This window comes from Rhea pennata, chromosome 15 (assembly GCF_028389875.1).
Source record: "Rhea pennata isolate bPtePen1 chromosome 15, bPtePen1.pri, whole genome shotgun sequence".
Classification (NCBI taxonomy): Eukaryota; Metazoa; Chordata; class Aves; order Rheiformes; family Rheidae; genus Rhea; species Rhea pennata.
The window spans coordinates 19,148,090-19,174,524 of NC_084677.1; the positions used below are offsets into that span (position 1 = coordinate 19,148,090).

A 26,435-nucleotide genomic window follows, 5' to 3' on the forward strand; every position below is an offset into this window, starting at 1 on the left:
GGTGGCCGGTAGGGGCGGAGCGGCGGCGTTTCCTGGTGGCCGCCGCCGGGCCGTAGGGTGAGCGCGGGCCGCGCTGGGGCAGCGGGGAGCCGGCGGGGCCGCGCACCGGGCGCGGGGGCCGCGGCGGCTGCTCGGGGCCCTGCCGGCGCGGCGCGGGAGGAGCGCTCGTGCCGCCATGGATTTCTCCAAGTTCCTGGCCGACGACTTCGAGGTGAAGAGCTGGGTGAACGGCGCCTTCAGGGCCGTGCAGCAGGAGGCCCCGGGAAAAGTGGATGCCCACGCCGCTACCCTGGTGATGAAGCTGCAGCTCTTCATCCAGGAGGTCAACAACGCTGTGGAAGGTGACGCTTCTGTCCCGCTGAGTTTAACGTACCAGTGCCAGCTAGGCAAGGGGCAGGTTCTGTGGCTGATGGCAGCTGCAGTGCTAGTTACAGCCGGGCATCTCGGAGATGCCTGCTTTGTAAGTGCTGAACGTGCCCTTGCGGACCTGCTCTGTCTTCCGTTATATCTGTCAAGCTTTTGTTCCCCTGTAGTAATGATTATTTGTATGCTTAATGTTATCTATATGTTGTTATAGGTGTGTTTTAAATGCTGAAAAACGATTGTTTCTGCTATGCCTAATAAGCACTTCAAATTTATCAAGAACTATGACAGTTTAAAATATATATATATATATATATATATATATATATATATATATATAAATGAATATTCACACAAGGGTTATGGGTCTCTCTTCACTGTATTGCTTTGTGTTTCTATAGAAACAAGTCATCAGGCTCTCCAGAACATGCCTAGAGTCCTCCGGGAAGTGGAAGCCTTAAAGCAGGAGGCAACGTTCCTGAAGGAGCAAATGATCCTTGTTAAAGAAGATATCAAGAAATTTGAAGAAGACACAGCTCAGTCAATGCAGGTAGATTCTTGCCTCACTGAGCATTTATCCACAACTTGTGAAATTCTGAGGTTTCCAGAGTTGTTCATATTGAACAATCTTGTGAACTCAGGATGCATGAAAATGCTTTCTTAAGTATTGATAGTAGTAAAAGTGGGCAAGCCATGGATTGGCTTAATTCACATTTTCTTACCAACAGCTAATTTTATTTAATTTATGGTTGCTGTTACATAATGGTAACACTGTTCAAATTTTTGTGTATTCTTGTTAGTATGGGGATGCATAGCACTTTTCAGGCAAAAACAATACTGATTATACAAATCTAGAATTTAAAATAACTTTTTGTTATTTGACTTTGGAAGTTGATTTAACATCTGTAATTCTTTCAGCTAGCTTCTTTCTTCTTTTTACAGGCCTGACTTTTTCAGACATTTTGTAAAATCCAACCTAGAAATAACTCCCTTAATATAAGCATCCAGTCATTTTTTGTTTCAATAGGCAACAATTCTTTCTCTTTTTCTCAGGTCCTTGTAGAGATCGATCGAGTGAAATCTAGGATGCAACTGGCTGCTGAGTCGCTCCAGGAAGCAGACAAATGGAGCACATTAAGTGCGGACATTGAAGAGACTCTTAAAACACAGGTAGAATACCACATTGTTCTTTTTGATCTTTGGGCCTTTGCCTTTCTAAAGAAACTGTATTTAAAGTAAGTTCTTCAAGTGACTTTGAAATCTGCTCCTGCTTGTAAAACATCATTGTGGAGCATGGATATTAATGCTTTCTAACATTATGTTAAGTAACCTTGTTGATTTTCTTCTGGTGGCAGGATGTATCTATGATTTCTGCCAAACTCACAAGCATGCAGAGCAGTCTGGCCATGCTTGTGGATACACCAGATTACTCTGAGAAGTGTGTGCATCTTGAGGCTCTGAAGAACCGACTGGAGGCCATGGCCAGCCCTCAGATTGTTGCTGCTTTTAATACTCAGTCTGTAGGTCAGTAAGGCTTGATGCTATTTACTATCAGTGCAAAGTTTATCTACTTTGAAAGGTAAAATGTTCTTTGGGAGGGGAGTGTATGTCCTGAAGGCTCCTGGGATGGGATTATGTGCTCTTTCTGGTGGAACTAGATGCTATGAAATGTTACGTGCTCTGCAGCTGCCTGCAGTCCAGTTTGTCTTTGATTTCCTATCTGCTGTACCTATGGTTACTAAGGGAAATAAGGAAAACATGAACTGACTTTGTAGACTGCGTAGCTTTACGTAGATATTTGAAACACAGGTGCTGAATCAGGGCGGTCCTGCTCTTATAGTTCAGTTATGCTGTGGACACCCTCCAAAAGGGAAATGCTACTCAATTAGGCAGAAGACCTCTCCTTTGCATTGTTGTAGTGCTGCTGGACATATCTATTACAGTTTGGTGTTGTACTCTGGTTGGAAATTTGTTTAGAAATGCTCTGACTCCATACTGTCCTATGAATTTGTCTTATAAACTCTCCTTTCTTTAGAATGTCATTTGACATTTTTTAGTCTGCTCTGTGCGCTCTTTCTTCCCTCTCCTACTGTCATAGTACTTCTGGAAAATGCTTATTCTATTTGTTGCTTCTCATCTGTGTGCACCTAGAGATCTCATTAAAGATCCAGTGCTATTGTGCTGTTGCTGTGCAACATTCCTCCGAGTTCACATCTAAGTAAAGACAAGTTATAGCAGCGAGTGACTGCAGACAGCAAGAGGGAGAGGAGTGCTTCTCGTGAATCCTTAATCCTTTGCACAGATCTTTCTCTTCTCTCTTCCACTCCTTTTCTGGCTTTTCTTCTTTGCACAAGACCCTTTTTCTTAGGCTGTGTTCATCAACTTTCACAGCTGGTCACTTACTTTCCTTCTGCTGTTGCCTTTTACAGGCAGATTCAAGACAAAAAGATGATGTTTTGGAATATTTTCTCTGCTTAGCATTAAAGTAATAGGATATTCATATGTTCCGAGGGTTCTCCAGCAAAGAAACCGTATCAGTGGAGAAAGCTACTGGCAACAGATGTGCTGAGACATGGTCCTTTTCCTGGGCAAACTCTTCAGATTAATTCACTTTGAGCATTGTTCGCATTCATTTTTAAAAATTTGTTCTGGGCACATGGAGACATGTTTTGCTTTGTTTTGTTTTTCCTTACTGAGTTGCATTTTTCTCGTGCTTTTTAGGAAGTCCTTTTTTAATGTTCTAGTTCCCACAGACTCAATATGAGTCAGTAAATATATCCCCAGAGCATTTGTATTCTGTGACTTCTACAGTTGTAGAGCATCTAAGTTACTTACAATGTTCAAGTTTCATAGTCTCCCTCTGTGTGCTGCTTGAAAAATAAATAAGATGTACTACTAATTTCTCTGAACCTCTGTATGTTTTGTGGGTAGAATTGTAGTCATTGCTGAGGCAGCTACTTTAGATATCAGTTTGTGACGAATAGTGAAAACAAAACTGAGGACTTCATGAGGTATGTGTTTTGGTTTTGCAGATAGTGCTTGTTTCGGGAAAATAATGATTTCCTGTCAGGAAATATCCTGTTTTTATCTATCTTACATGAGAAACATTTTCTGGTTTAAAAAGTTAAATTAATTCATCATAAGTCTGATACCTGTTCTCATTTGAGTGTTGGTCTTGGGCAGCTCTGCTCTTACTTGAGAAGACAAGCAAATAAAATAAAAGATGACAGTTCTGTCTTTCTGTATGAGCCATGGTGCATATTCGCTAAATAGAGAGAAGAATTTTTTTTGCTCAATTTGGAGTATATTCTATCTTGCCCTCAGCTTTGGACCTGACCTTTCAACTGTCTATTGTTTATTTTATTTAGATCAGGCAAGAATGTTCGTTAAAGTCTTCACTGAAATTGATCGGATGCCCCAGCTTCTTGCATATTATTATAAGTGTCACAAGGTAATTATTTTTTCTCTTGATAATATTTTAATGTGGAGAAATGGAAAATTGAATTCTTGCTTGAGTGAAACTGTAGGGGGTGCTGCTACATCAAGTATTCTACCTTTTGTATCCAAAAGGGGGTGGAATCTGTTCTTTTCCATATTTCATTCCATGACTTCCCTTTCTGGCTCTTCACAACTTTGATTACTCCCCGTATTTTGAGAGTAATTCTCCATTGAGAACTTTGTATTCCTTCTTAAAGTAGTCATAGGATATGTGCATTCTGCTTGGCTTCCCCCTGCGCGTTATAGTTGTTTTTGTTCCACTTTTCTTGGATGTAGCTATGGCAGTAATAACTTTATTGCTGCAACTTGCCAGCTGCTGACTTCTGTAAACTCTTTTCAGGTAAGATTAAAGGTTGGAATTCCAGACAGTTCAGTAGTCATAACCTGATCCTCAAAAGTTCTCGCATGACTGTGACTTTTGAGGATTAAGTTCAAGGCAAGGGCTTGCCAAGTATTTCAACTATTATGTGGGGATATCAATTACGATCTCATTTTATGAGTAAAATACCAATGTTAATTAAATCTTTGGATCAAGTAAGAAGCCTCTAGCTTGATGCTGAAAGTCACTTCCTTCTGGGGTGCTGAATTATAGCAAAGAGTTACGTTGAAATCTGCAGAGGGGAGTGAGGATGAGCATTGTGTTTCAGCAAAAGTGATTTGCATGAGAAGTTCCTGATTCAAAATAATAAAGCCTAGATCTGTGGCCTGTTCGTTCTGCTCTCAGAATGGTTCTTATTACCCTTGCAGGTGCAGCTGGTGGCAGTGTGGCAGGATCTTTGTCAAAGTGACTTAAGCTTACATCGTCAATTGACTGAACTGTATGACACGCTCCTTGGGACCTGGCACTCACAGCTTCAGTGGGCAACACAGGTGCAGTCACTACTTAAGTTTGGTGCAGTGTTCAGGAGAAAACAAGATTGAATTTCTGTAAAGCTCAGAATAATTCACTGGTGTTCAGTTATAAAGGACTGGGCTTGCAACCTACCTTCAGCTTCTGGTCCAACTCTTGCAGACAAGATTTAATTTCTGGTGCTCTACCTACAACAAGGGTGCTGCGTTACTGCCATTAAAGCTGCTCTATCACTTTCATCTATATCTTAAATTAAATCTAGTTTGTTGGTGTTGCAAATATGTTCTGTAGCAAAACATTTGAAATGCCTGAATTGCTTTTTCAGTTGTTCTGGAGGAAGCACTCAAGGTCATGATAAACTGGCTCATGTCACTTTGTGTGAAACTGGTTCATGTAATCTTGTATGAGGTGTCTCAGTGGTTCTGCTGACACTCTTGGAATTTGTGTGCTTTTTTTCTTGGCAAGAATAATGTAGAATCCAAAAAAGTTATTGTTCTTTAGTGAAATGAAGAAATTGGTTAATTTTGTCGAGCCTGTAAGAGCCTTCATCCATGAAGGGTAGGAGAGATTCTTATCTTCATGTTAAGAAGCCTGGTGCAAGTGCTAGGCCCATCCTACAAAGGAGCTCAGTGCTTACTTGAAATAATGTATTTTTTTCTGCTTAATGATTAGATGTGAATTACAGGTCAGATGTCAACTAACGATTTAGTGGATGTTCTTTAAACCGAGGATTGTGAGAGAGAAATGTCACGTGGCATATGTCATTCAGTCTCCTGTGCTGCTTTTGCTTTCTGAAGAATTGTTTGACATTTTCTTTTCCGTGCTATCCAGTATCTGTGGTCTTTTTGCTGCTTTTGCTGCAGGAGATTAGTGGTGGTCTCAGCTTTTACAGTGATAAGAGAGCAGAACTGAGAGAAGAGCTGACCAAAGAGTTTGCAGTAAAGGGCCATAAAATGCTGCGCTAGAAGACTTGAGGGTGATGCATGTAAATAAAAGTTCCCAGCTGATTACAATCTTTCTAGCCTGCTTTCCTGTGCTGCCTGCTGCCTGTCTAACCAGTAATTTGGCTCATGATACAGTACTGTTTTCTCCGTAATCTACCCGTAGGTGCATTTTTTTTCTCCAACGTGCCTGTTTAAACTGAGAGCTCTATTTTCAAATGCCCTTTTCTGCCAGATGGTTGTTTCAGTGACTTTAGTGCCTACATTCCGCTGGATTCTGTTTATGACCTATTTTCTAGTTTCTTGCTGCTATATTCAAAGTATAATTTCAATGGTGAAATAGCCATTGTAATCAGGCTCTCCTGTGTGCTAGGTCAGTGAGGTTATGGCAGTCTTGGGAGACTTTCTTTTTTGTTTTGTTACCCTTTGTGATTTTTTTTCAGATTTGTTTTGTTCCTTTTTGGTTGGGATTACATGTCACCTGAAGAATCTGCCAGTGTGATCTATTTATCTCTATCTCTCCTCAGCAGAGAGAGAATTTATGTTAATTCTTTGAATTGTCAAAGGATAATCAGCTAAACCCTGTTTTGGGGGATGCTTTAATGTTTCTTGTGTTTTTGCAAGGTTTTGAAAGTTCTTGGATGGTTTCTAGTAATGAGGGCCAAATAGCATTAGCTGCTTCTATGCCCATTGTTGCCACTGGTTCAGTTTTCTGTGCTGTGCATGGAGAAGTCCTCATAGGGCTGCTGCTGCTTTCTCCCCTGACTCTTTACTCCTGGCTTACAGCTGCCTGCCTCTCTGCTGACAGCATTCACAAACCTGTCTGTTCCACCTCTTCTGTTCTGCCTGTTTCAGGAGGTCACATTCCTGTGGCAGGTGCATAAGGGAGACTCCGGTGGACATGATTGCCCCTGGGAAGTGGTGCTGCTTGTGGGAAGGTTGCTTCTGCCAGTGGGGCAGCAGCACATATTCAGGAGGGGTGAAGAAGGTATCAGTCTCTCAACTGGCAGAATTTGCTCGGTTTGGAGTAGGACAGTTTGTTAGTGTATTTGCTGACACAGAAACAGGCAACTTCTGTTATGCAGACCTGTTTGGAAGCTATCAGCCTCTTATAGTGTTCCTTTGAGATAGCAAGTGCTTTTGCTAATAGCTTTTCTTTTACTATAGGTTTTCAAGAACCCCCACGAAATTGTGACTGTGCTGTTGATTCAAACTCTGGCAGCCTTGGTGCCTTCCATCCCTGTCTGCCTCAGCACTGCCTTGGAGAGACTGGGTCAAGAAACCAAACTGAATAAGCTACTGGAGCTCTATGATGCCACCATCCACTTTGCAAAAGGGCTGGAAATAGCAATGCTGCCAAACCTGAGTAGGATTCTTGCATTGAATTTTCTTATATTCTGTTTTGTCAGCATCTTTTAAAGTTCTATTGTGCTATTTTGTTTCATTTTTACATGGAAGATGTGTTTATTTCTTTTATAGTATTTACCAGTTATGGTAAATACCAGTTATGTAGCATTTGTGCCTTTGTGTGTGTGTATGTATATATATCTTTCACTAAATATATTGACACAATACTGAATGAGTTTACTGAAGCAGAGCTGTTCTAGCCTGCTTGCTGCCTTGGGTAAATAATATTTAGCGCTTTTCCTTTTACAAGCATTAGTATATCTACTATCTAATGGATGAGGAAATGTCTCTAGGGAAGCTGTCTGTAAAACCTATTGTGAAAGATCACAAAGAATAAAAGTTCAGGAGTTCCCTGGAATTAAAGCCACGCCTTTCTAAACAAGAGAAAGCCTGCTTGAAAGCTACTTCCACTAGATTTCTAAATTTTACCTGCAGTTGATCTTGTTTGATCATGTTTTAATCAAAAGAAAATGCAGGGCCAAACATTATTTCTGATCTGTGTTGTTTATTCCCTCGCAGTATAGTAGATACTTGATTCAAAAACTAATCTATGCTTTCTTTGCTCTACAATGTTTATCGTCTCGTTTTGGTCACAGATTGATGAATGGTTCCCACAAAGGACAAAGTAGTGAGATGCTGTGTTTATGTAGTTTTATGCCTAATGTAAACTCTTGGCTATTTATAGTGTTTTACTAATTTGATTATGCCCCTTCAAAGACAAGGTATAGGAAGATCCTAAATTAAAGCTAATGGAGCATTTCTAATGCCATGTTTCCTGTGTTTGGTTCTCTGTAACATTGTCTTGAGCTGTTTAAACCCAGATTCTTACTTGATTATGTAAATTATGATTGCTGGGCAATTTCAGGGAGTGTGACTGTCATTCTGTTTGTCGTCTTTGTTTTCTGTGTGATTCACTGTGCACTCTTGGCAGTCTTTTTCTGTCCTTGGCTTGGCTTAATTTGTGGTTGATAATAGAAATGATTAAAAAGAACTCAGGAAAAATAATGTCAAATTCTAGAAGATGGTAGAATAGGAAAACAGGCACTAACTTGCCAACTGAGTAAAAAAAGAAAAAGGTTATATTCTTTGTTTATATCTCCTGTGCTGTGAGATGAGATGTTTGGGAACAGAAGTATCTCAAGAATGGAAAAGTCAGGTGACTCTGAAGCACAGGGTCAAACTAGTTCTTATGTGTTCGGGGTTCAACCTGAATTATCCTATGATTCATAACTGGAAGGGACCTCAGAAGATCATCTAGTCCAACCTTCTGTTCAAAGCAGGGTCCGCTGTGAGGTGAGACCAGGTAACACAGGTCTTTGTCCAGTCTGGTCTTGAAAACCTCAGAGCATGGAGATTACACAGTCTCAGGACAGCCTGTTCCTGTACCATTGCTTGACTGTCCTCATGGCGTAAGAGTTTTTGCTTATAACCAGGATCTGACGTAGTTCTGGTTTGGTGCTAGTTTAAGTTTGGCAAAACTTAATAGCAACATCTGATATCCAGGTCTGGTTTGACAAATAACGGTTCGGATGTATTTCTAATTTGGGTTTGCTGCAGTTCCTAGCTCAACAGAATGACAGTGAGATGCTAAGCTCACAGTTTACATTCAGCTCTGACTGATGAATGCTGTGAATGAGTAGTCCTAAGTGGAATGAGTTGGTGTCAGTTATTTTACATGTGGACCAGGCTCATTGCTAAATGAGGCTTTCCCCTGTTTTAGGTTGTTTCGATTACATGTTCACTTCTCAGATGGTTTCCATATTTTCCCTCTAATGTAGGTTGGAATGTTTGATAGATTTTTGTCAACTAGGCTGTTCTGGAGCAGTTGGTGATAATTTTCCTGAAGCATTTGTTGAGATAGAGCATCTTGGTTTTAAGAAGCAAGTGGAGATAATAGCCTTGTTTTAAATAAATAATTAAATGTATAGTTGGGACTTAAAGCTGATGGGCAGCATTCCAAGTTTATGTGGTTAGCATACTCTAACTGAAGAAGTCTTGCATGTGGCTTAAAAGATTTTTAGTAGCACATTCATTTATTTTTAAACTAACCATGTGATTCTTTGTAGAGGAGCAGAACTTGGTAAAAGTAATGGAACTGATAGAAGCAGTGTATGGTCCATATAAGCCCTATCAACTTGAGTATGGAGAGCTGGAAGAAGAAAATCTCCTCATTCAAATCAGTGCAGTGCCCTTGGTAATGTAACAGTCTCTGTCTATTTAGTGGGAGGCCATGGCAGGGGGAAAGTTTGAAGCTACTGCTACCTACAACAGTCTTTGTCACAGTTATTGCTCTCTTTTCTTCTTTAATTGTTTGATGTTATTTCCTGTTTACAGTATCACTTGATACTGTTGTTTTAACTAAATTTTGTTTCAGAAATAGTTAATTTCAGCAGTGTTGTCAGCTCACAGGTAACCCCTTTGTTCTGCTCTTTCATCCAAAACCAGCACTGTGTGCATCTGCTGAAAAAAGGCTTTACCAAAATATTACCATCAGCCAAGAGACTACCTCAAGTTCCTGAGAATTTATTAAGAACAAGGTGGGAGGAAAGTCCTTTGTGTGGAAGATTCTGCTGTTGGAGTAATAAGACTGTTTTTACTTGAAGGCCTGGTAAATATAGGATTAGGCAGCCTGACTTATATACAATCTCGGTGCAGGAGAATGGAAAGAATCAGAACTGTTCTCCCTTAAATGCTTCACAAGATTGCACAATGCCAAGAGGAAGATCTGTTACACGGAATGTCTCTTAAAGAGTCTGGACACTCACTGAAAGAAGAGTTGGGCTCAACCCTTTTTGTTGTTGTTATTTAGGAGCATTGGGAAGTAATTGACTGCGTCCAGGAACTAAACCATTCCGTGAACAAACTCTTCATTCTGGCTTCTGGAGCCATCGACAACTGCATTAAACTCACTGATGGACTGGGAGTGTGTGGGCTTCTTAAGGCCCTGAGAGCTCTGTTCACAAAGTAAGGTGCTTTTAGTTACACTGTTGTTTTTATCCTAAGGGGGTAGCAAGCATTCAGGTTGTAGACAAGAACTTTGTGGTTTATGAAATACGACTGAGTAACAGAAGTGCCTATAACTACTATGTATGAATCATCTGATATCCCCCATCTATGCTTAATGCCATTAGGGACTATTTCTTAGTGGAAAAAAGGAAGATTTTTATGCCTAAAGGGAAGACTTCTCTCAGCTGCTTTCTATTTCAGTTGGGTTGATTTACCATTCTTAAAGATACTTTTGGAGGGAAAAATGTTTCCAAGAACCTAATACAAAAATAGCGAACTAGGCTGCTGAAAGTAGAACTTAGTGCGGAAATGTATACTTACTGGGACAAATGATCCCAATATTCAGAATCTGCCTGAAGTGCAAGATGCCCTAGTGAGTGAGGTTCATGGCAAGTTTTTTAATTAAAAAATATAATTCACCACTCACTCAGATGTATTCCAGTACTGACTACTTTCATATTCTTTCCCCATATCAAAAGAGCTGCTTACAAGGTATAAACTAAGCTGTTACTTTACTGCCCTGGATAGGGAAAGAGGAAGGCATACTGCTCTAATCTCAACTTCTTTATGGGTAATTACATATCAGGGTGCGTGCCTCCAGCTTATGGACATTATGTTTAAAATAAAAAAAATGTTGGGGAGGACAAAATGTTCCTTTTTATGCATGTTCTTATCTGGGGAGTAGCTGAGAAAATAAACTCACAAGAGGCTGTGGTCCTGTGTTCCTAGAGTAAGGGCCAGCTGATGCTGGAGCAGGAGTACCTTATAAACTTTGTCTGGTATCTCCTTGGAGACGTGATTAGCGTAGTGATAACAAAAATGTCTTACTCATAACTCATCATAGGAGAGAAGGGTTACCCATATGTTACCTATATGCAGCAAATGTAAGTAGCCACATTCTATCTGTTTCTGCTGGTGTAGGCTTGAGTGGGCTGTGGCTGGTCAGTTCCTCACATGCATTTACTTGTACTGGAAAAACTAGTTCTCTTCCGAACTGTTCTTCTTCTAATGTCTCTGGTTCTTATTTGTCCCTTGTTGAGAACAGAATGAAGAGGTCGCAGAAAATGTAGTTATGCTGCTCTCCAACCTATAGTTTTACTCCAGTGTCTATTGTTACTCCATTTTTCCATGTAGGTATACGTCTGACTTTACAAATGCTTTGCAGTCTATACGAAAGAAATGTAAACTGGATGATATCCCATCAGATTCGCTTTTCCAGGAGGACTGGACTGGTTTCCAAAACTCTATCCGGTAAATGAGCATTTTTGCCTGGTTCAGAAATGATTTTTGTATGGAATTTGGAAGGGAATTACCTGGGGTCAGTTTACCCGAATTTTGGGAGCAGAATACAGTGCTTTGCCCCCTTTAGCTCCAGTGCTTCTGGGTGTGACTGTGTTTCAGGTTGCTGTGAGTACAGTAAGTGCTATGAGGTCTACCCCTCGTTTGGAGCAAGACTGTATGTCATATCACTTGAAGTATCAGCAGCTCTTTCCAGCGACACTGAGCTGGCCTTAGCTATGGTAGAAATAAGTAGCATGTGGATGAGGCTGTCAGGCAAAAAAATTCGGCATCAGGACATAATGGAATGGATTCAGAGTTAATAGTCGAATTAAAAAATGTGTCCCCTGTGGGGACTTTTTTTTGTTTTGTTTTTTAATTTCCTGAAACTTGTCTGAAATGGGTAGTCTGAGGGGCCTGATATTATCTGCCTCAAATTTTACAACATATATTTTTGTCTTGTTCTTTCCCAGAATAATTGCTACTTGTGGTGAGCTGCTTCGTCAGTGTGGAGACTTTGAGCAGCAGCTAGCCAACAGGTAAGCATTGCTGAACTTGCTACATGAGAGTCAACACTGGTATCAGGTCAAAAGAAAGCAAACTCCAAGGTGCTTTTAGTGTGTAGACCACTGAGGGAGCACAGAGACACTGTATTTTAATAATTGCAAGGAAGTAGTAGTATGATTTAGAGTGCGCATCTTCGATCTAGTCTGTGCTGTGCCAAGGCTTCAGTGTAACAACAGCCAATAAAACATGACAAAACAGCCAAAGCAGTAGTATGCAATATCACAGGATTATTAGGCAAAGTTACAATTGGGAAGTGTGGAGCATGTGTGTCCTTTTTTTTTTTTTTTTTTTTTTTTTTTTTTCCTGGGGGCACAATTGTTTAGGGATAGTCTGTGCTTTTTTTTTTTTCCCCTATTATTTTTTCCACTCCTCTTTCTTTTGAAACATCAAAGATGGGTCACTGACTGGTTCACTTAGTCCAGAGTCCAGTGCTCTGAGCTAGTGATAAGAACCCTTTTTCTTGGACACCTGGCTGGTGTACTTTATTTACCTGCTGGACGTCAAGTGGACTGCCATACTGGAGTCAGGAGGGAATTTTCCACCAGATCAAATTGGCAAGATTCTGACTTCCTTTGTGACATGGAGCATGAATCATTTACTGACATGAATCGAGGTGTGCCTCAACTGATCAATTCCTTGTAACTTGAGAAGCCTCAAGCAGGGGCAGCATGTAGATATTTTGTTGCTTGTAAGCAGTGCACTTTTCAGCCTCTTGCACATCAAAATGCTTTAGTTTGACTTGAGTGCCTATGGTTGGTACAAGACAGTGGCCTGCAGAACACAGGAGGATGGGTTTGTTCCATATTTTCTAAACCTTCTGCGAGCACAGTTATCCCTTTTTCAACTCAGTATTTGAGCAGTTTTCAGCTGCAGGACAGGAGAAGTGAGATTTGGCTATAATTAGTGCCAGCCACCAACAGATACCCTCTCCCTTGGAGGAACTCATAGGTAGCATTGATATTTAAAGGCTGTTAGCAGTTCTTGAGTAGTTAAAACTTGCAGCTGTTTTTCAGTTTCCTCTCACTTCCCTGCCCTGCAAGAATTAACCTTGTGCTGATTTCCACCTCTGACCATCCCCCACCTTACTAACTCCTTGCATCCCATTTGAAAGCTTTGGTCACCTTGTGGAAGGCAGGAATTTTCCCTAGTAAAGCTTCCACTAGCCTCCACTGTTGGGAGCTGTGATGCAGATCTGAGGAACACCTCACTGGCAAAGTTTCCATATAGGAAGATTTATTCTTCTGCCACAAGCAGCCTGCAAGGCAATCAGGACTACTCTAAGTACAGTTTTACAGGTGCATTAAATTGCTTCAGGTCCTTGTTGTCATTGAAAGGAGAGGTCCTTTCCTTTCCCCTACTCACCTTGTGTGGTTTTAATCGTTCCTTGCACTGATTCCAACAGTTTTCTGTAGCCACAAGGTAAGCTGGATCAATTTTCGATTCTGACCAAAAAATAACCTTCTTTTGCAAGGAGGAATGCTTTTCAATTAGATCGACATACTGACAGTCTGAATCAGTCTACACAGACACTAATAGCAATGCAAAGGATAGAGGAAGTTCAGGGGCAGTAGCTTGGCTTCTGGTCTTAAGCTGTTCACCAAACCACATTCTGAGCTACCTGATGATCAGACCACATAAAAGACTTGTTCCACAAATCTACTGTTTCTGAGACCCCGAAGGCAATGGTTACTAGTCTATAGGAGCTTTATTTGCAATGCATAAGGGAGTGCCCTAATGCTTACTGTTATATGCTTTCCTTCTGCTCTTGAAGCTAAGCAAATCTGTTTTTAAAACCTTCCTACCAATATTTAGAACTGCATGATCTCTTTGCAGTGTTTGTACTAGCAAGTTCTTGCTGTAAATTGATGCAAGTGGCTACTCAGAAGGGTTTTTCTGTGTCTGTGGAGGACTCACTGGGCCTTGTGGTTCCATGTTGCTCTCCAGGAAACTGTAGAGCAACCTGTGACACTGCCTTCTGGCAGTAGGAGGAAAGATGTGCAACTGAATGACCTGTCTCCTTACAGGGTAGGGTAGAGCAATAATCACAGGTCGTATCAAGGAGCGACTGAGTCAGTGAGACATCAATAGCTTCAGTCACCTCATTCTTTCTCTCACTGAAGTTGAGATGCTGCTGTAAGCCTTCCTGGAAGCAGCATGAGGGCAACCATGCTGTTTTAAGAGAATTCTGTTGGTGACTTTGTCTGTTTGTTTTCAGGATTTTGTCAGCTGCTGGAAAGTATCTCTCTGACTCCTACAGCCCTTGTAGTTTTTCTGGCTTTCAAGATACCAGTTCTGCAGAAAAGAGGAGCTCTTTCAAGAACCCCTGGCAGGAATATAACTATCTTTTGAAGGAAAATCAATCTGAGTATGCCAGCCTCATGGAAACACTTTACACTCTCAAGGTAGTTTTGCTGTCCAGGAGAACCTGCCTCTATAGCATGATGCTGTTTGGCCCACATTTGGTAGATGGGGATTGGATTCCACCTCTAGCCAGATTACATTTCATCTTGAGCTGAAGTCTTTTGATGAGCTATGCTCTGAATCTTTGACAGAGACACCAAACTGTTGAGAGAATGAATTGCCAAAACCCAGGAAGTCTAGGCTCATTTCATCTTTCCCCAGAACCTGGCTATATTCTTTGAACATGCCCATATAAGCTCAAGTGAGAGACATTCTATCACAGAAAGATATGTCGAAGATTATATTGAAGCCATCTCAAATTCCAGGCCCCATATACTGGCTTCTCAAGACTGATTTTGCCATTTACATTCTGCTGCCTTATCCATCCTGAAATATAATTCTACCTGATCATTCATGCATGTATCTGTGAACAGGGTCAAATGACTAGTTAACTAATCTTCTTACAGATCTAATTTATGTATATTTGCCTTCATCAGTCACTTACAATAGTAAAGTGAAGGTTATGAGTTCTGTCTTACTTTCTCAAATTGTTTTTTAATTTCTTGTGCACTTAATTTACATGCAACTTGTGCAGCTCTGCTTTTAATATTACGTGATTGACTTTATACATTTGCTAAGTAGTAAAGTCCTATTATGTGTCTTCTTAGGTAGAACTCTTAATTCCATGCAGGGAGTCACTTAGTTGTGCCCTTTGAGTGAAAGGTCATATTTGTTTTTTTTTCTCCTATGGCAAATGAAAATACATTATCTGATTTTTTTTTTAATAGTTTACCTGACAGAGTATAAGCAGCTTTTTGTACTTTTGTCCACTCTTCACTTCTGTGCCCAAAGAAGGAATGAAAATCTGGGTGACTGGATTTGATTTAATTTTTGATCACTGCTAGGGAGGTTGTAAAACAGATGTGGTGCAGCGTGGAACTCTTATCTTTCCCTGGAGCCTGGCATAGGAGGAATGTGGTGGTGATTCTTTTTCCACCTCTCAGGGAGCAGTGCGCAGTTGGCATCTTGAATAGGTAGTGTGAATAGGGCTCTCTAAAGGAAGCATGTTGTGCCATTGCAGAGAAAGGCTCTTTTGTGTTAGGATGGCCTGATAAGGACCTCTTTGGGAATATTAACATAGCTTTTCTGTGGCCAGTTTAATGGTATCTGTATGTAAACATTTTTGTGTGTGTTTTAGGAAAAAGGTACAAGTAACCACAACCTGTTGTCTTCATCTCGATCTGCCCTAAACCGCCTCAACCAGCTAGCACACCACTTGGCTTTTGATTCCGTTTTTCTTCGCATCAAACAACAGCTCTTAATCATTTCTAAGATGGAGGTGAGTAATGGTTACACTGATCTGATCTGAATGGTGATAAGGTTTACCCATGGCATACCTTAGGGCAGAGTACAGCTCAATGCAGCTCACCTTTCTCCTTTCCAGAATATCAAAATATTTCCCTCTGGTATCACCTTTCTTCCATGAGCTGTGCTCAGTGGAAAAGTTTACCTCCTTCCTTCTAATATAGTCACAGTAGATGACTGTTTGCAAGCTCTGATGTTTTTCTGAGATACTGTTTTTTCCAACCTGTGTGAGCATATATTTTCCATAAGGAGCACTGTGGACAGGGGAAGCAAATCTCCTGCTGTCTGTGCTCTATATTTAAAAGTCTGTGGGTAGTCACAGTTCTTGTCACTAGGTCACCCTTTCCTGGAATATTCGCAGACTTCATGCTCCAGAACTTCATAGATTGGTTTGCATTTTTTGCCTTACAGGGATGGAACTCCAGTGGCATTGGTGAGACCCTGACAGATGACCTGCCAAACTTTAGCCTGACTCCTCTGGAATATATCAGCAATGTAAGAGCATGCAAGGAGTCTCTAGGAGCCCAGTACTGCAGGAATCTCATCTGTGTCTGGCCAAGTTTCTGTAAAATCATAGAATTTGTTTAATTTGTTATTCAGTGGTGAGAGATACTGTCAGTGGCCCAGTGCCAATCAGTTTGATTGTGCCATTCTTTATAGCTTTCAAGAAATCACTGTTAAGTTCTGGAATAGCAAAGGAACTTTGGGAGCATGAGGAAAGTGTCCTCTCTTTTGAACTGCACTATTTGCAGTATTAATTTTTGTAACAAGATGGAAAATGCCAACTTCTGTTTGTAGTGGTGAATACTGAATGTATTTTAATAATGCAGCTCATGTAGCAGAGAAGTTCCTGTTACGTATGTTGAAGTGATTTAATCATACTGTGAATTTAAAAATTACTTGAGCTCTTTCACTTCTAAAACTCGTGTGACTCACTGTTTTCTCCTTTTGATGGATTAACAATAAAATCTCTTTCTGGTACTGGGATGTCTTGAGTGAAAAAGGAGAATGAGCTGTACCACCTTCTGACTAGGTACTCTTCAATACTGTGCAGGCCAAGAGCATTAAAATTGCTCTCCCATTCTCTTGGTTGCTGTTTCACTATCTAATTTGCCGTAATAGTAACTTCAGATATTAATATTAGCTATTATTGCTCTCTCAATGCAAAGTATAATTTGGCAAAAAAGTTTTTAATATTGCTGTCATTCTGTGCATCAGACAAGGGAACAGATTTTTCAAGGATAGACTGCAACCAAAAGCCTTTAGGATTTTAATTTCCTCTAGTGTATGGCCTAAAAACTGTTATACTTGATTTTCAAGCCTTTCTAAAGAAATGGATAGTCAGCCAATATGGGATAAATTTATTACCGTTAGTTCTGAGTTCAGCTATCTGAGCTACTTTTATGAGCTTTAGAAAGATCATGGGTAGTATATCAGGTAAAACTTCAGTGGAAGACTGGCACTGAAGTTTTAAGTAAGCTTTTTAATTAATACAGTTCACCAAGAGACACTTGTGTGGTTGGTGAGAGACTGGATGTGCTCACTTTAACTGAAAGCTAAAACTGAGATATATATGGTTGTTACTAGATTCTATGAGGAATTAAAGAGCATTTTAACATGTCCAAGGCAAAGAGGAATTTCTGAAAAAATCAGATACAAAACATCTGTTTTCTGATATCTTTTAAGATCTACCCTTTTAACTTCCTGCTGAGTGATAGGTGGGCCAAGACTGAGCCAAGGCTTTGTCTTAGATATTCTTGAAATAAAGCTATTGCATTAGGCAGACCCCTTCCAAAAAATTAAAATACAGTTCAGAAACAAATTAAAGTAGAATGTGTAGAAGAGAGCACAAGTGATACGAGCTCGGAAAAAGCTATAAATGAATATGCTCTGTAATGTGGAGGCAAAGTATTCAGGACTGTGTTTGCACCTAGGAGTTCTGTAGCAGCAGATAATCACTGTAAAAACAAAGCAGTGTGTGTTATCTGCCTCAAGTTATGTGATGTGTTTCTGAAATTCATTATCTTGTCACTTGAATCCATGTTTCTTTTCTATTTTTTTTTTTTTTTTTTTTTTTGGTATCAGTCTTAGATTCTCATCTAGAAAACAAGTTGCCGGGAACACTCCAGAGGTCAAAAATTTACTTAGTGTTACAATACAGGTTTTTGTTGCTATGATTGTTTCAATGACTGCTTCTCTCACCTTCTGCAAAAATACTTTTTTGTACAAAGTATAGTGATCTGCAAGAGACATAGTTTGTTTCTGAGCTCCTGTAGGTTAGTGAGCTGCTTTCAAGCTCAGCTTTCTGCTTTCAAGTTTGTATTACTACAATTGACTTTTTTTCTTCATTTGTTCAGTGACTCAGTTCTTTTGTGCTTTTCTTCTAGATTGGGCAATATATTATGTCGCTCCCTCTCCATCTTGAGCCATTTGTCACTCAGGAGGATTCTGCTTTGGAACTGGCATTGCATGCTGGAAAACTGCCTTTCCCCCCAGAGCAAGGTAGGGTGAAACTAGGGAAGTGAAAATGTCTGGGGGAAAGATTTCACATTTTGGCATTAGGGTGTGATGGATTATAGTAAGGAAGTTGTTTGAGATCCATTTCCTACCATTTATTCATGATGTTTCTTTCAAGAGTCTTCTGCTGATGAGTCTTCTCCTATGAAGTTCAAAATTAGCATTTAAGTAGTTTGTTGTGTTTCATTTAACCCTCAGGAGACAACTTTTGCCCTGCAAGTGTGGAGAGCAGGAGGCACTGGGGTACCAAAGCCCTTACATTGCAGGAATTGTGTATGGGTGGTTTACCTAGGTGTTTCCATCTGAGGTAATGAATACTTGGTCCCTACCATTACACATTTGGAAAATATTTTTCCAGAGTCCTTATCTGACTCCAACTCTAGTTACTGCTTTGATCTTGAGCATATGAGCAAGACATACCTATATTAAACTTCAAAAAGAAGAGTTTCAGTCTTGCCTCAAATCATCTCCAGCTGCTACTAGAATGATGCTTCAGAAGCAAGAGAAAACACACCCAAAATGCTTGAGAATACAGTTCTGCCAGTTATGTAAGAGGATGAATTCTGTTCTGCCTCCTGCAGACAGTGAGCTCAAGTCCTGCAGTTAGAGATACAATTACAGTCATCGTTGGTGAGTGTTTTGAGGGAGAACAGGACTGCCTGTATTGCCCTTTCCCATACAAGCGAAGGAAGTGAACAGGAAGTACCTGGGGTCAGTTTCCAAGTTCTGAAGAAAACATTTTGGCCATCTAGCCTGATCCTTCTGTACGTAGACTTGTCTATCTTCAGGAAAATACACTAAAGATATTTGAAAAATTATCAGTTGTCCATGTTCAGGTTCAAGATTTAGAAGACTTGGCTTTATATGAAGACAAAAGAAAATATATGGAGCGCTGAGCATCTCATTAAGACTTCTTTTTGCAGTCTTTGGTCACATTTGTTGCCCGTCTTCTGTTTCCAGTATTTTCACGTGTTTCTTGAAATGGGGATATCAGTATGCAATACGATTTTCTATCTGTGGTTTTACTAATACTATGTAAAGAGATGAGATTGCTTTTCTAATTTGGTTTGATGGCCATACTTTATACTTTGCTAGATTACATCAGCCTTTTTCCTACAGCCCTGTGCTGAGAACCTGTGTCTAAGTGAAAATCCCAGTGACACTGAAGCCTTTCCAGAGTTGCTGCTTTTTGGGACAAGAATCCCCTGGCTTCTTGGTATCTGATTACATTGGCTTGTATTTGGCAGCATTAAAGTGTACTTGGTTTGTGTTTAGTTGTATTTGTGTACTGGGAGGTGGCAGGGAGGGAATTCTGTCAACTCATCATCTTTGTTTGAAAGACTTCTAAAGTTAGCTTTTACTACTTCTGCCTCTTACCAGCCTGTCCACTGGAGTATAGTTCACTGAGCAACTTGGTCTGTCTAACAGGTTGCTGAAGGTGAGAGACTTGCTCCAGTTTTGCACTCCTGCCTTCTCCCTTGTGCTGGTTCTGGCACTTGCTAAACCTTTGGCAGGGCCATTTCCTTTCATTAACCCCACAGAAAAACATTAACATTTTTTCTTTTTCTGAGCTAATTTTCTGTCAATAAAATGTCAATAAAGTGATTCAAATCACCTTTCCAAGAGGTCTACTTTGCAGCAGAGCTGGCGAGAGTATGCAGCCAGGAATGGGCAAAGAGGAAGCTCATGGCATGTTTAGAAGTGGTGACTTGTTAGATTGGCCAATTCTCTTGTTTAATGTCCCTGTATGTTTAAGATAAAAACTCCACATCAGTTGTTGTAGGGTGTATTTTTATCTCCAGACAGTCTCTAAACTACAATTCTCGAGACAACTGACATAGCATGAAGCTTATCAACTCCCAGACTCTAGTGAAATCTGGAGAGAAGCTCTTATAATCTTAATCCCACATTTATCTCATGTAGTAGTAAAAAAGAGAGAGAGAGAGAGAAGAAAAATCCTTGCTTTCAGTCTTCCGTGGTCTTGTTCAGAATCACAGCCCCTTCATTTCTTACTGAGAAAAGAGAAGCCATTGGCACCTTTCCTCAGAAATCAATTATTCACTCTCAAGAAGGGTAATAGTGCTATTTACCTGTAAACATCTTATTTCTTTGCCTCTTTTGACTGAAAATCAAGTGAGAACTATTGCTATTCTCTGTGTGGCATGCTAACTGGAGTCTGTTATAAAGGCTAGGAGCCCAAGGTCAGATACTGATCTGTAGTCTGTCTTGCTTTAGGACAGGTTTTGCATCTTCAAGAGCTTCTTTTCTTAAGGGTCCAATCATGTGTTCTAACCTCCATCATCAGATTCTCAGTAAGGACAGGGTTCCGAAATGCTGACTATTTCGTTTAAATTCCATTTTATCTCCAGTTGAAAAAAATGTTAGAGCTTCACTGCTACTACTAGTGCCACTTGTGACTCTAGTGAGAAGCTACCTGTCACAATGATTAAAACCCCTGGACTGAAGGAAGTGCAGTGGGGGCTGCTCTTTCAGAGGCAGCTGTGGCTCTGTAGCCTCTTCAAAGCTTTGTCCTTAGAGCACTTTGCTTTAGACCTGGGGAATTCTTTCTGGATGTTTTTCCTTAATTTCTTGCAGCAAACTGAGTTTTGGCTCATATTCATTCTTTAGATGACTGTCCTTGCTTGTTGTGTTATTAATCCTTTTGCAGTTAACAACAGTGGCTACATAATGCTTCCCAGCAGGCTGGCAGCATATGATGGTTTTCTGTGGTTAATCTCTTCTTTTGTTTCCTCTGACAATCAGGGCAGTGTAGAGCTTGGTGTTTATAGTCTTCCTGAAGCTTACTGAAAATAGACCCTTAAGTTTAGGTTTTAGCATTGTTTTGTCATCTTAAAGCGTTTACATGTTTAATAATTCATTAATTTTCAAAATACTGATGAACACAGAATGCATTTAACACTTGAAAAAACTATGAATCATTGTCATTTGAGTAGTCTGTAAACTAATCCTGGAACAGACTACATCCTAGAGAACACACTAGGCAATGCCTGTGATCCCAGCCTGACCACCTGTCATCCCTTCAGAAATTTGTTACCTGGATGAGTAATTAAGGGATTGTTTTGGTTTTTCAGCTGTCTTTCAATGTTATATGGTATCAAGGTATCAAGATAAATTACAGCTTTGATGGTTTCAAAACCAGCTGACAAACTATCTGAATTCTAGTACCTTCATGAGTTTTTTTGAAAAAAATTGTTAACCTTTTATGTCTTGTTACAAAACTACTGAATGCAGGTGAGTGAAACTGCTGAAAGCTAATGAGAATTTTCTGTTCAGGAGATGAATTGCCTGAGCTGGACAACATGGCTGATTACTGGCTGGGCTCCATCGCCAGAGCTACAATGCAAACCTATTGCGAAGTCATCCTGCAAATACCGGAGCTTACTGTACATTCAACAAAGCAGCTTGCCACAGACATTGGTAAGCGTGGCACACACATTGTCCTGAGATCAGCTGCATAGGCTGTTCTTTTATTATATTTCATTTTTAAAAATTGCAGTGTAAGTTTCTCCTTTAACGGGGGGCATGTGTATCTGATACCTTGCATAGTGAAATGGTTCATGGCTTCTCTTTTGCAAAGTTCTTTGTCACCTCCTTCTTGGAGAAAGAGGTTTTCTGGTAAGTGCTTCTGCTTCTTCAAAGCTTTGTGTTTCTGACTGTGAAAGTCAAGGTCCTTCTCAATGGAGAGGATTTCCTTACAAGACAGTCTTAGCAAGAAAGAGATTTGTATATAATCTTTTTAAGTGTGGTATTTTAAGAAGGTGTGGCATTTTAAGAATGCAAAGGGTTCAGGGTTCTTTCTCTTCTCATCAAAGAGTGCTTGCACTGCCTGTATGTGCACTATATGCTGTGTGCTAAGTCTGTTAGGAAGTGCTCCAGTGGATCATTAAGGAGGCAGCTGGCTGATTCCTTGTGTTCACTTCATCACTGTTATTTCTTGCTAGGTATAGGACCTGGTAGCTAATATAAGAAAGATCAGCCAAAGGCCTTCTAAAAGTCATTGTAGAGCACTTAACCAGCATCCTTTTTACAAAAGCTGTAGGGTCAACTCTTCTGCCATAGCTAGTTTATCTTTATACACTAATGGTTCAAGGTGGCTAATGTTACCTTTAGCATGGAGGAATTTTCAGGAACAAAGTGGGGAGATACTGGGAAACGTTGTTCCTCTCTACCTTCTCCCATGTAATGCAGAACAACTGAGGGAGGACTGATAGAAGGTGTTGGAGAAGGTGGAGGATGTGAAGGAGATGTTTTTTCTTATCCTAAGCTGATGATAAAGTCTCTACAGGACCACTACAGCTGTTGTAAATGCAAGCTGGTCCTTTGTCTGCTCTCAGTCATCGATGCTGACTTCACTATGGCCAACCTCAAAAATAAGGTTACAGACAATAACTTCTCCCGAGTTCACCTGAAAGTAAGTTTGAATATCAGGGAATTCAGCCTTGAATCTATTTTTTTGGTGTGGCATAATAACAAAACACTGGATTAGAGGCTGGTTGCTGGACATTCCCCATTCCATCCGTAATTCCCCAGCTGACTTTGAATCAGTGATCTGGAACTCCCTCCTATCTTGACAACCAATCACCCCTGCAAAATTCCCATCTTTGTTGCAGGCTTTTAACTTGCCTTTGAAATCGATTGTGATCCTTTATCTGTGACCTTGGTGACTTTCTACCCTGAAGAGGTGGGTCCTCCCCACAGATACTGAAATATGGCAGAATGTGCCTCAGTCCTCTGAACAAAACAGTTGTTTAAACTACTGTTCTGAAAACCAAAAATATTTGTCAGTCAGTACAGTTGAATTCCAAATACATTGCAGTTTTCTGTGTGTCTGCGCTGGCAGTGACAAATTTTAGCTGTCCTGAAGGATGAAGAAAAACTTTTATTTGAGTGCTGCTTGCATAGTATCTGTTCTCCATTTAAATACATGTATTTCAGGCTGGAAAGTTGGGCAGAGAGGAACCTTATGAAGTTCAACAAGGGCAAGTGCAGAGTCCTGCACCTAGGGAGAAATAACCCTAGGCACCAGTACAAGCTGGGGGCAGACCTTCTGGAGAGCAGTTCTGCTGGGGGCAGACCTTCTGGAGAGCAGTTCTGCAGAGAGGGACCTGGGAGTGCTGGTGGATGACAGATTGACCATGAGGCAGCAATGGGCCCATGTGGCCAGGAAGGCCAATGGTCTCCTGGGGTGCATTAGGAAGAGTGTTGCCAGCAGGTTGAGGGAGGTGATCCTGCCCCTCTACTCAGCCCTGGTGAGGCCTCATCTTGAGTACTGTGTCCGGTTCTGAGCTCCGCAGTACAAGAGAGACGTGGAGCTACTGGAGAGAGTCCAGCGTAGGGCTACAAAGATGATCAGAGGGCTGGAGCACCTGCCCTGTGAGGAACGGCTGTGAGAGCTGGGCCTCTTTAGCCTGGGGAAGAGAAGACTGAGGGGGGATGTTATCAATGTGTATAAGTATCTGAATGGAGGGTGTCAGGGGGACAGAGACAAACTCTTTTCAGTTGTCCCATGCAAAAGGACTAGAGGCAATGGGCAGAAATTGAACCACAGGAAGTTCCGCCTGAACATGAGGGGGAATTTCTTTACTGTGAGAGTGACAGAGCACTGGAACAGGCTGCCCAGAGAGGTGGTGGAGTCTCCTTCTCCGGAGATATTCAAGGCCCACCTGGACGCAGCCCTGTCTAACACACTCTAGGTGACCCTGCTGAGCAGGCAGTTTGGACTAGATGATCTCCAGAGGTCCCTTCCAACCTTACTGATTCTGTGATATCCTTTATCTTTTAGATTATCTAATAAATGTGATGGATGCCCTCGGCCTTCAGCCATCAAGAACACTGCAAAACATTGTAACTCTGCTGAAGGCAAAACCAGAGAACTACCGGCAAGCTGCAAAAAGCATACCCCGCAGAATGGCCAGCAGCATTGCTGCAATGAGAGGACTGGAATGTTAGCTGTAATGTCCCCACTGCTGGACATCCTTAAAGGGCTTGAACTGATTTTTCTCTTATTCCCTATAAACTTTCTAAGGACAGTGAAGATGTTTCTGGGGATAAGGGGAATTTATTTATGAATAACTTTTATTAAATGTCTGTTTAGGAAAAGCTTGTTCATTTTTTCTGTCTTTAGAAATGAGGAAAGGTGTTTTACAACCAAATTTACTAAAAACTATCTGATTGACCTTGAGTAGGTTGAACAGTGCTGGCTTCTAACCAGAATTAGTCTGCCGCTAGCTGGGAGAGTTCATACTTCATGATGGTGAGATGACTGGCTTTTTCAGAACAGTTTAATCAATTTTGAATCTAAAATTATGGGGTAGGTGCAACATAGATCAACTGATTGGAAGCTCTTCCACCTGGAGGCAGTGGCCATTACTCAAGTCTGTCATTATTCACCATCTCAAGAAGACAGAGTCTCATCAATTAGTAGAAAATGCATGATCAAACCCAGCTCTGAGAATAAAACCAGTTTTGTAGGATATATTCTACTGCTTAAGGCTATGATAAGTCTAATATGGTTAATGAAGCAATGTTGTTTTCTTATGAAATTTATTAAAGATTGATGTTTAAATCTTTGTAAAAAAGCCTTGTCTAGCTTAAGAATGCTTCTGATGCTTTCACAGCTTTTTTTCTTAGGACAAAACTGGGCAAAATACAAGGAGATCCCAAAACTGGAATGTCAGCAGTGTCTAACCTCATGCATACTCTTCTGTTTTGATGGGGGGGGATCTTTGTCTTCCCCTTACCTGTAGCTATTCCAACAGTTTTCTCCTTTTGTTCACCCCAGACTCCTTTGGTGAGTAATTAATTTCGCACTTTCCATTTCTTTGCCTCTTTCCTTAACTTGTTACAGGCTGCTCTAATCGGTGTTTAGCCAGATCCACAAATTTTTCTGCTGTCTTTGCTTTTTGACTGTTTTTTTTCTTTCCCACAGCAGCCTGTCTTTTGGACAGCCCTTGCTCTCCAGCTGCCCATCCTCCTTTATTACTTCTTGTGCCTGTGTTGTTGCATTTTGTGGCTCCCCTTTTGGGACTCTCTTGTCTGATATGTTCTCTGCTGGGCGGCCATATACGCTTTGTTGCTATTGCTGAACTGATGACTGCCCAATCTCTCTCTTCTGGGCAGTCCTATGTCTACTTTTGTTATTCCAACATCTTATAAACACATGTAACATACAGATACAAGCTTATATTCTTACCAGCTGTATATTTTCTGAATGAAATTGGATTTCTTTGCTTTTCTCAGCTGTATGTAGATATTTTACTGCCAAAAATGCAGTTTGGGGAGGTGAGGGGAGCAGGGTGCAGTTGCTGGGTTTAGCAAATTTTGGCAAAAGTACTGGTGAAGGGGATTAAAGCATGTTTTCTGCACTTTCTTTTTCTCAATGATCTTTTCAGTTAGCTGATTACATTTTTTCCCTTCAGAGTATTAAAAGTTTAAAAATCCCCAAATGAAATGGGAAATCCTATATTGTGAGTTTGAAGCTTTTCAGGTGTTTTGTTTGGCTCTAATTTGAAGTCTTTTACCTAGACAGCCCTGTGCACACATGGCTGAGTCTTCTGGAAGCTGCACTGCTGCATGAAAAAGCCCAGTGCACACATACTCTTATCTGTGTGTTCCAATCAGTCCATCTGGGAAAGACAGCCAAGCTAGTAAAGAGCCTAAGTCTAGTACCTGAGACACTTTCCACTTCATTAGTTGCCAGACGCCCTCTATAAACCAGCAATAACTAGAATAGTAAACTGTTCGTGTCCTGCCAGAGTACATGCTGTTCCAGTCTACCCTTGGTGTGAGAGGTGTAAATCTCACTGTTGGTGCCTCTCCCATCCTTTTCCTGCTTTGTAACTAGAAAGTGAGCATTTCTGAGGCTGTTCTTTGCCTACTGTTATTGCAGTTCACAGGGCAAATAGCCCTGGGCAGGCACCCAGCTGGGGCTAAAGGTTGGAGGAGTTGGAAGCTGCTGACTGCTCTTCTGTTTCCTTGGTCTGAGACCTGATGCCACATCTTCCGTTTGTCACCGCTCTGTGGCAGCCGATGTCAAAGCCCACCTGCAGGACATAACCGCCCTCAGTGCCGCATCCTAAAGACTCAGTTCCAGAAGTGCTTTGGTGAGGGCTGGCCTGGGACCAGAAATCTGCCTTCCCCTTTCTCATTGCAGCTAACTCCTCCCAGATACTGTTACTTCACCAGCATGAGGAGAAGGCTCAGGGCAAAACTTGAGCTGTAGA

The 26,435-nt window shown here is 40.9% G+C and overlaps 1 protein-coding gene across 1 annotated transcript; it reads left to right on the forward strand.

Annotated features, from left to right (window-relative positions):
* The first annotated feature begins 128 nt into the window (after positions 1-128).
* On the forward strand, positions 129-25,577 carry COG7 (component of oligomeric golgi complex 7). Its single transcript, XM_062588550.1, has 17 exons — positions 129-341; positions 765-913; positions 1,417-1,533; positions 1,719-1,887; positions 3,732-3,814; positions 4,609-4,731; positions 6,820-7,018; positions 9,126-9,253; positions 9,869-10,023; positions 11,200-11,316; positions 11,817-11,882; positions 14,126-14,312; positions 15,509-15,649; positions 16,087-16,170; positions 18,063-18,177; positions 21,487-21,630; positions 23,996-25,577. Exons 1-17 carry the CDS (start codon positions 176-178, stop codon positions 24,160-24,162), a joined length of 2,310 nt encoding a protein of 769 aa, XP_062444534.1. The 5' UTR covers positions 129-175; the 3' UTR covers positions 24,163-25,577.
* The last annotated feature ends 858 nt before the right edge of the window (positions 25,578-26,435 follow it).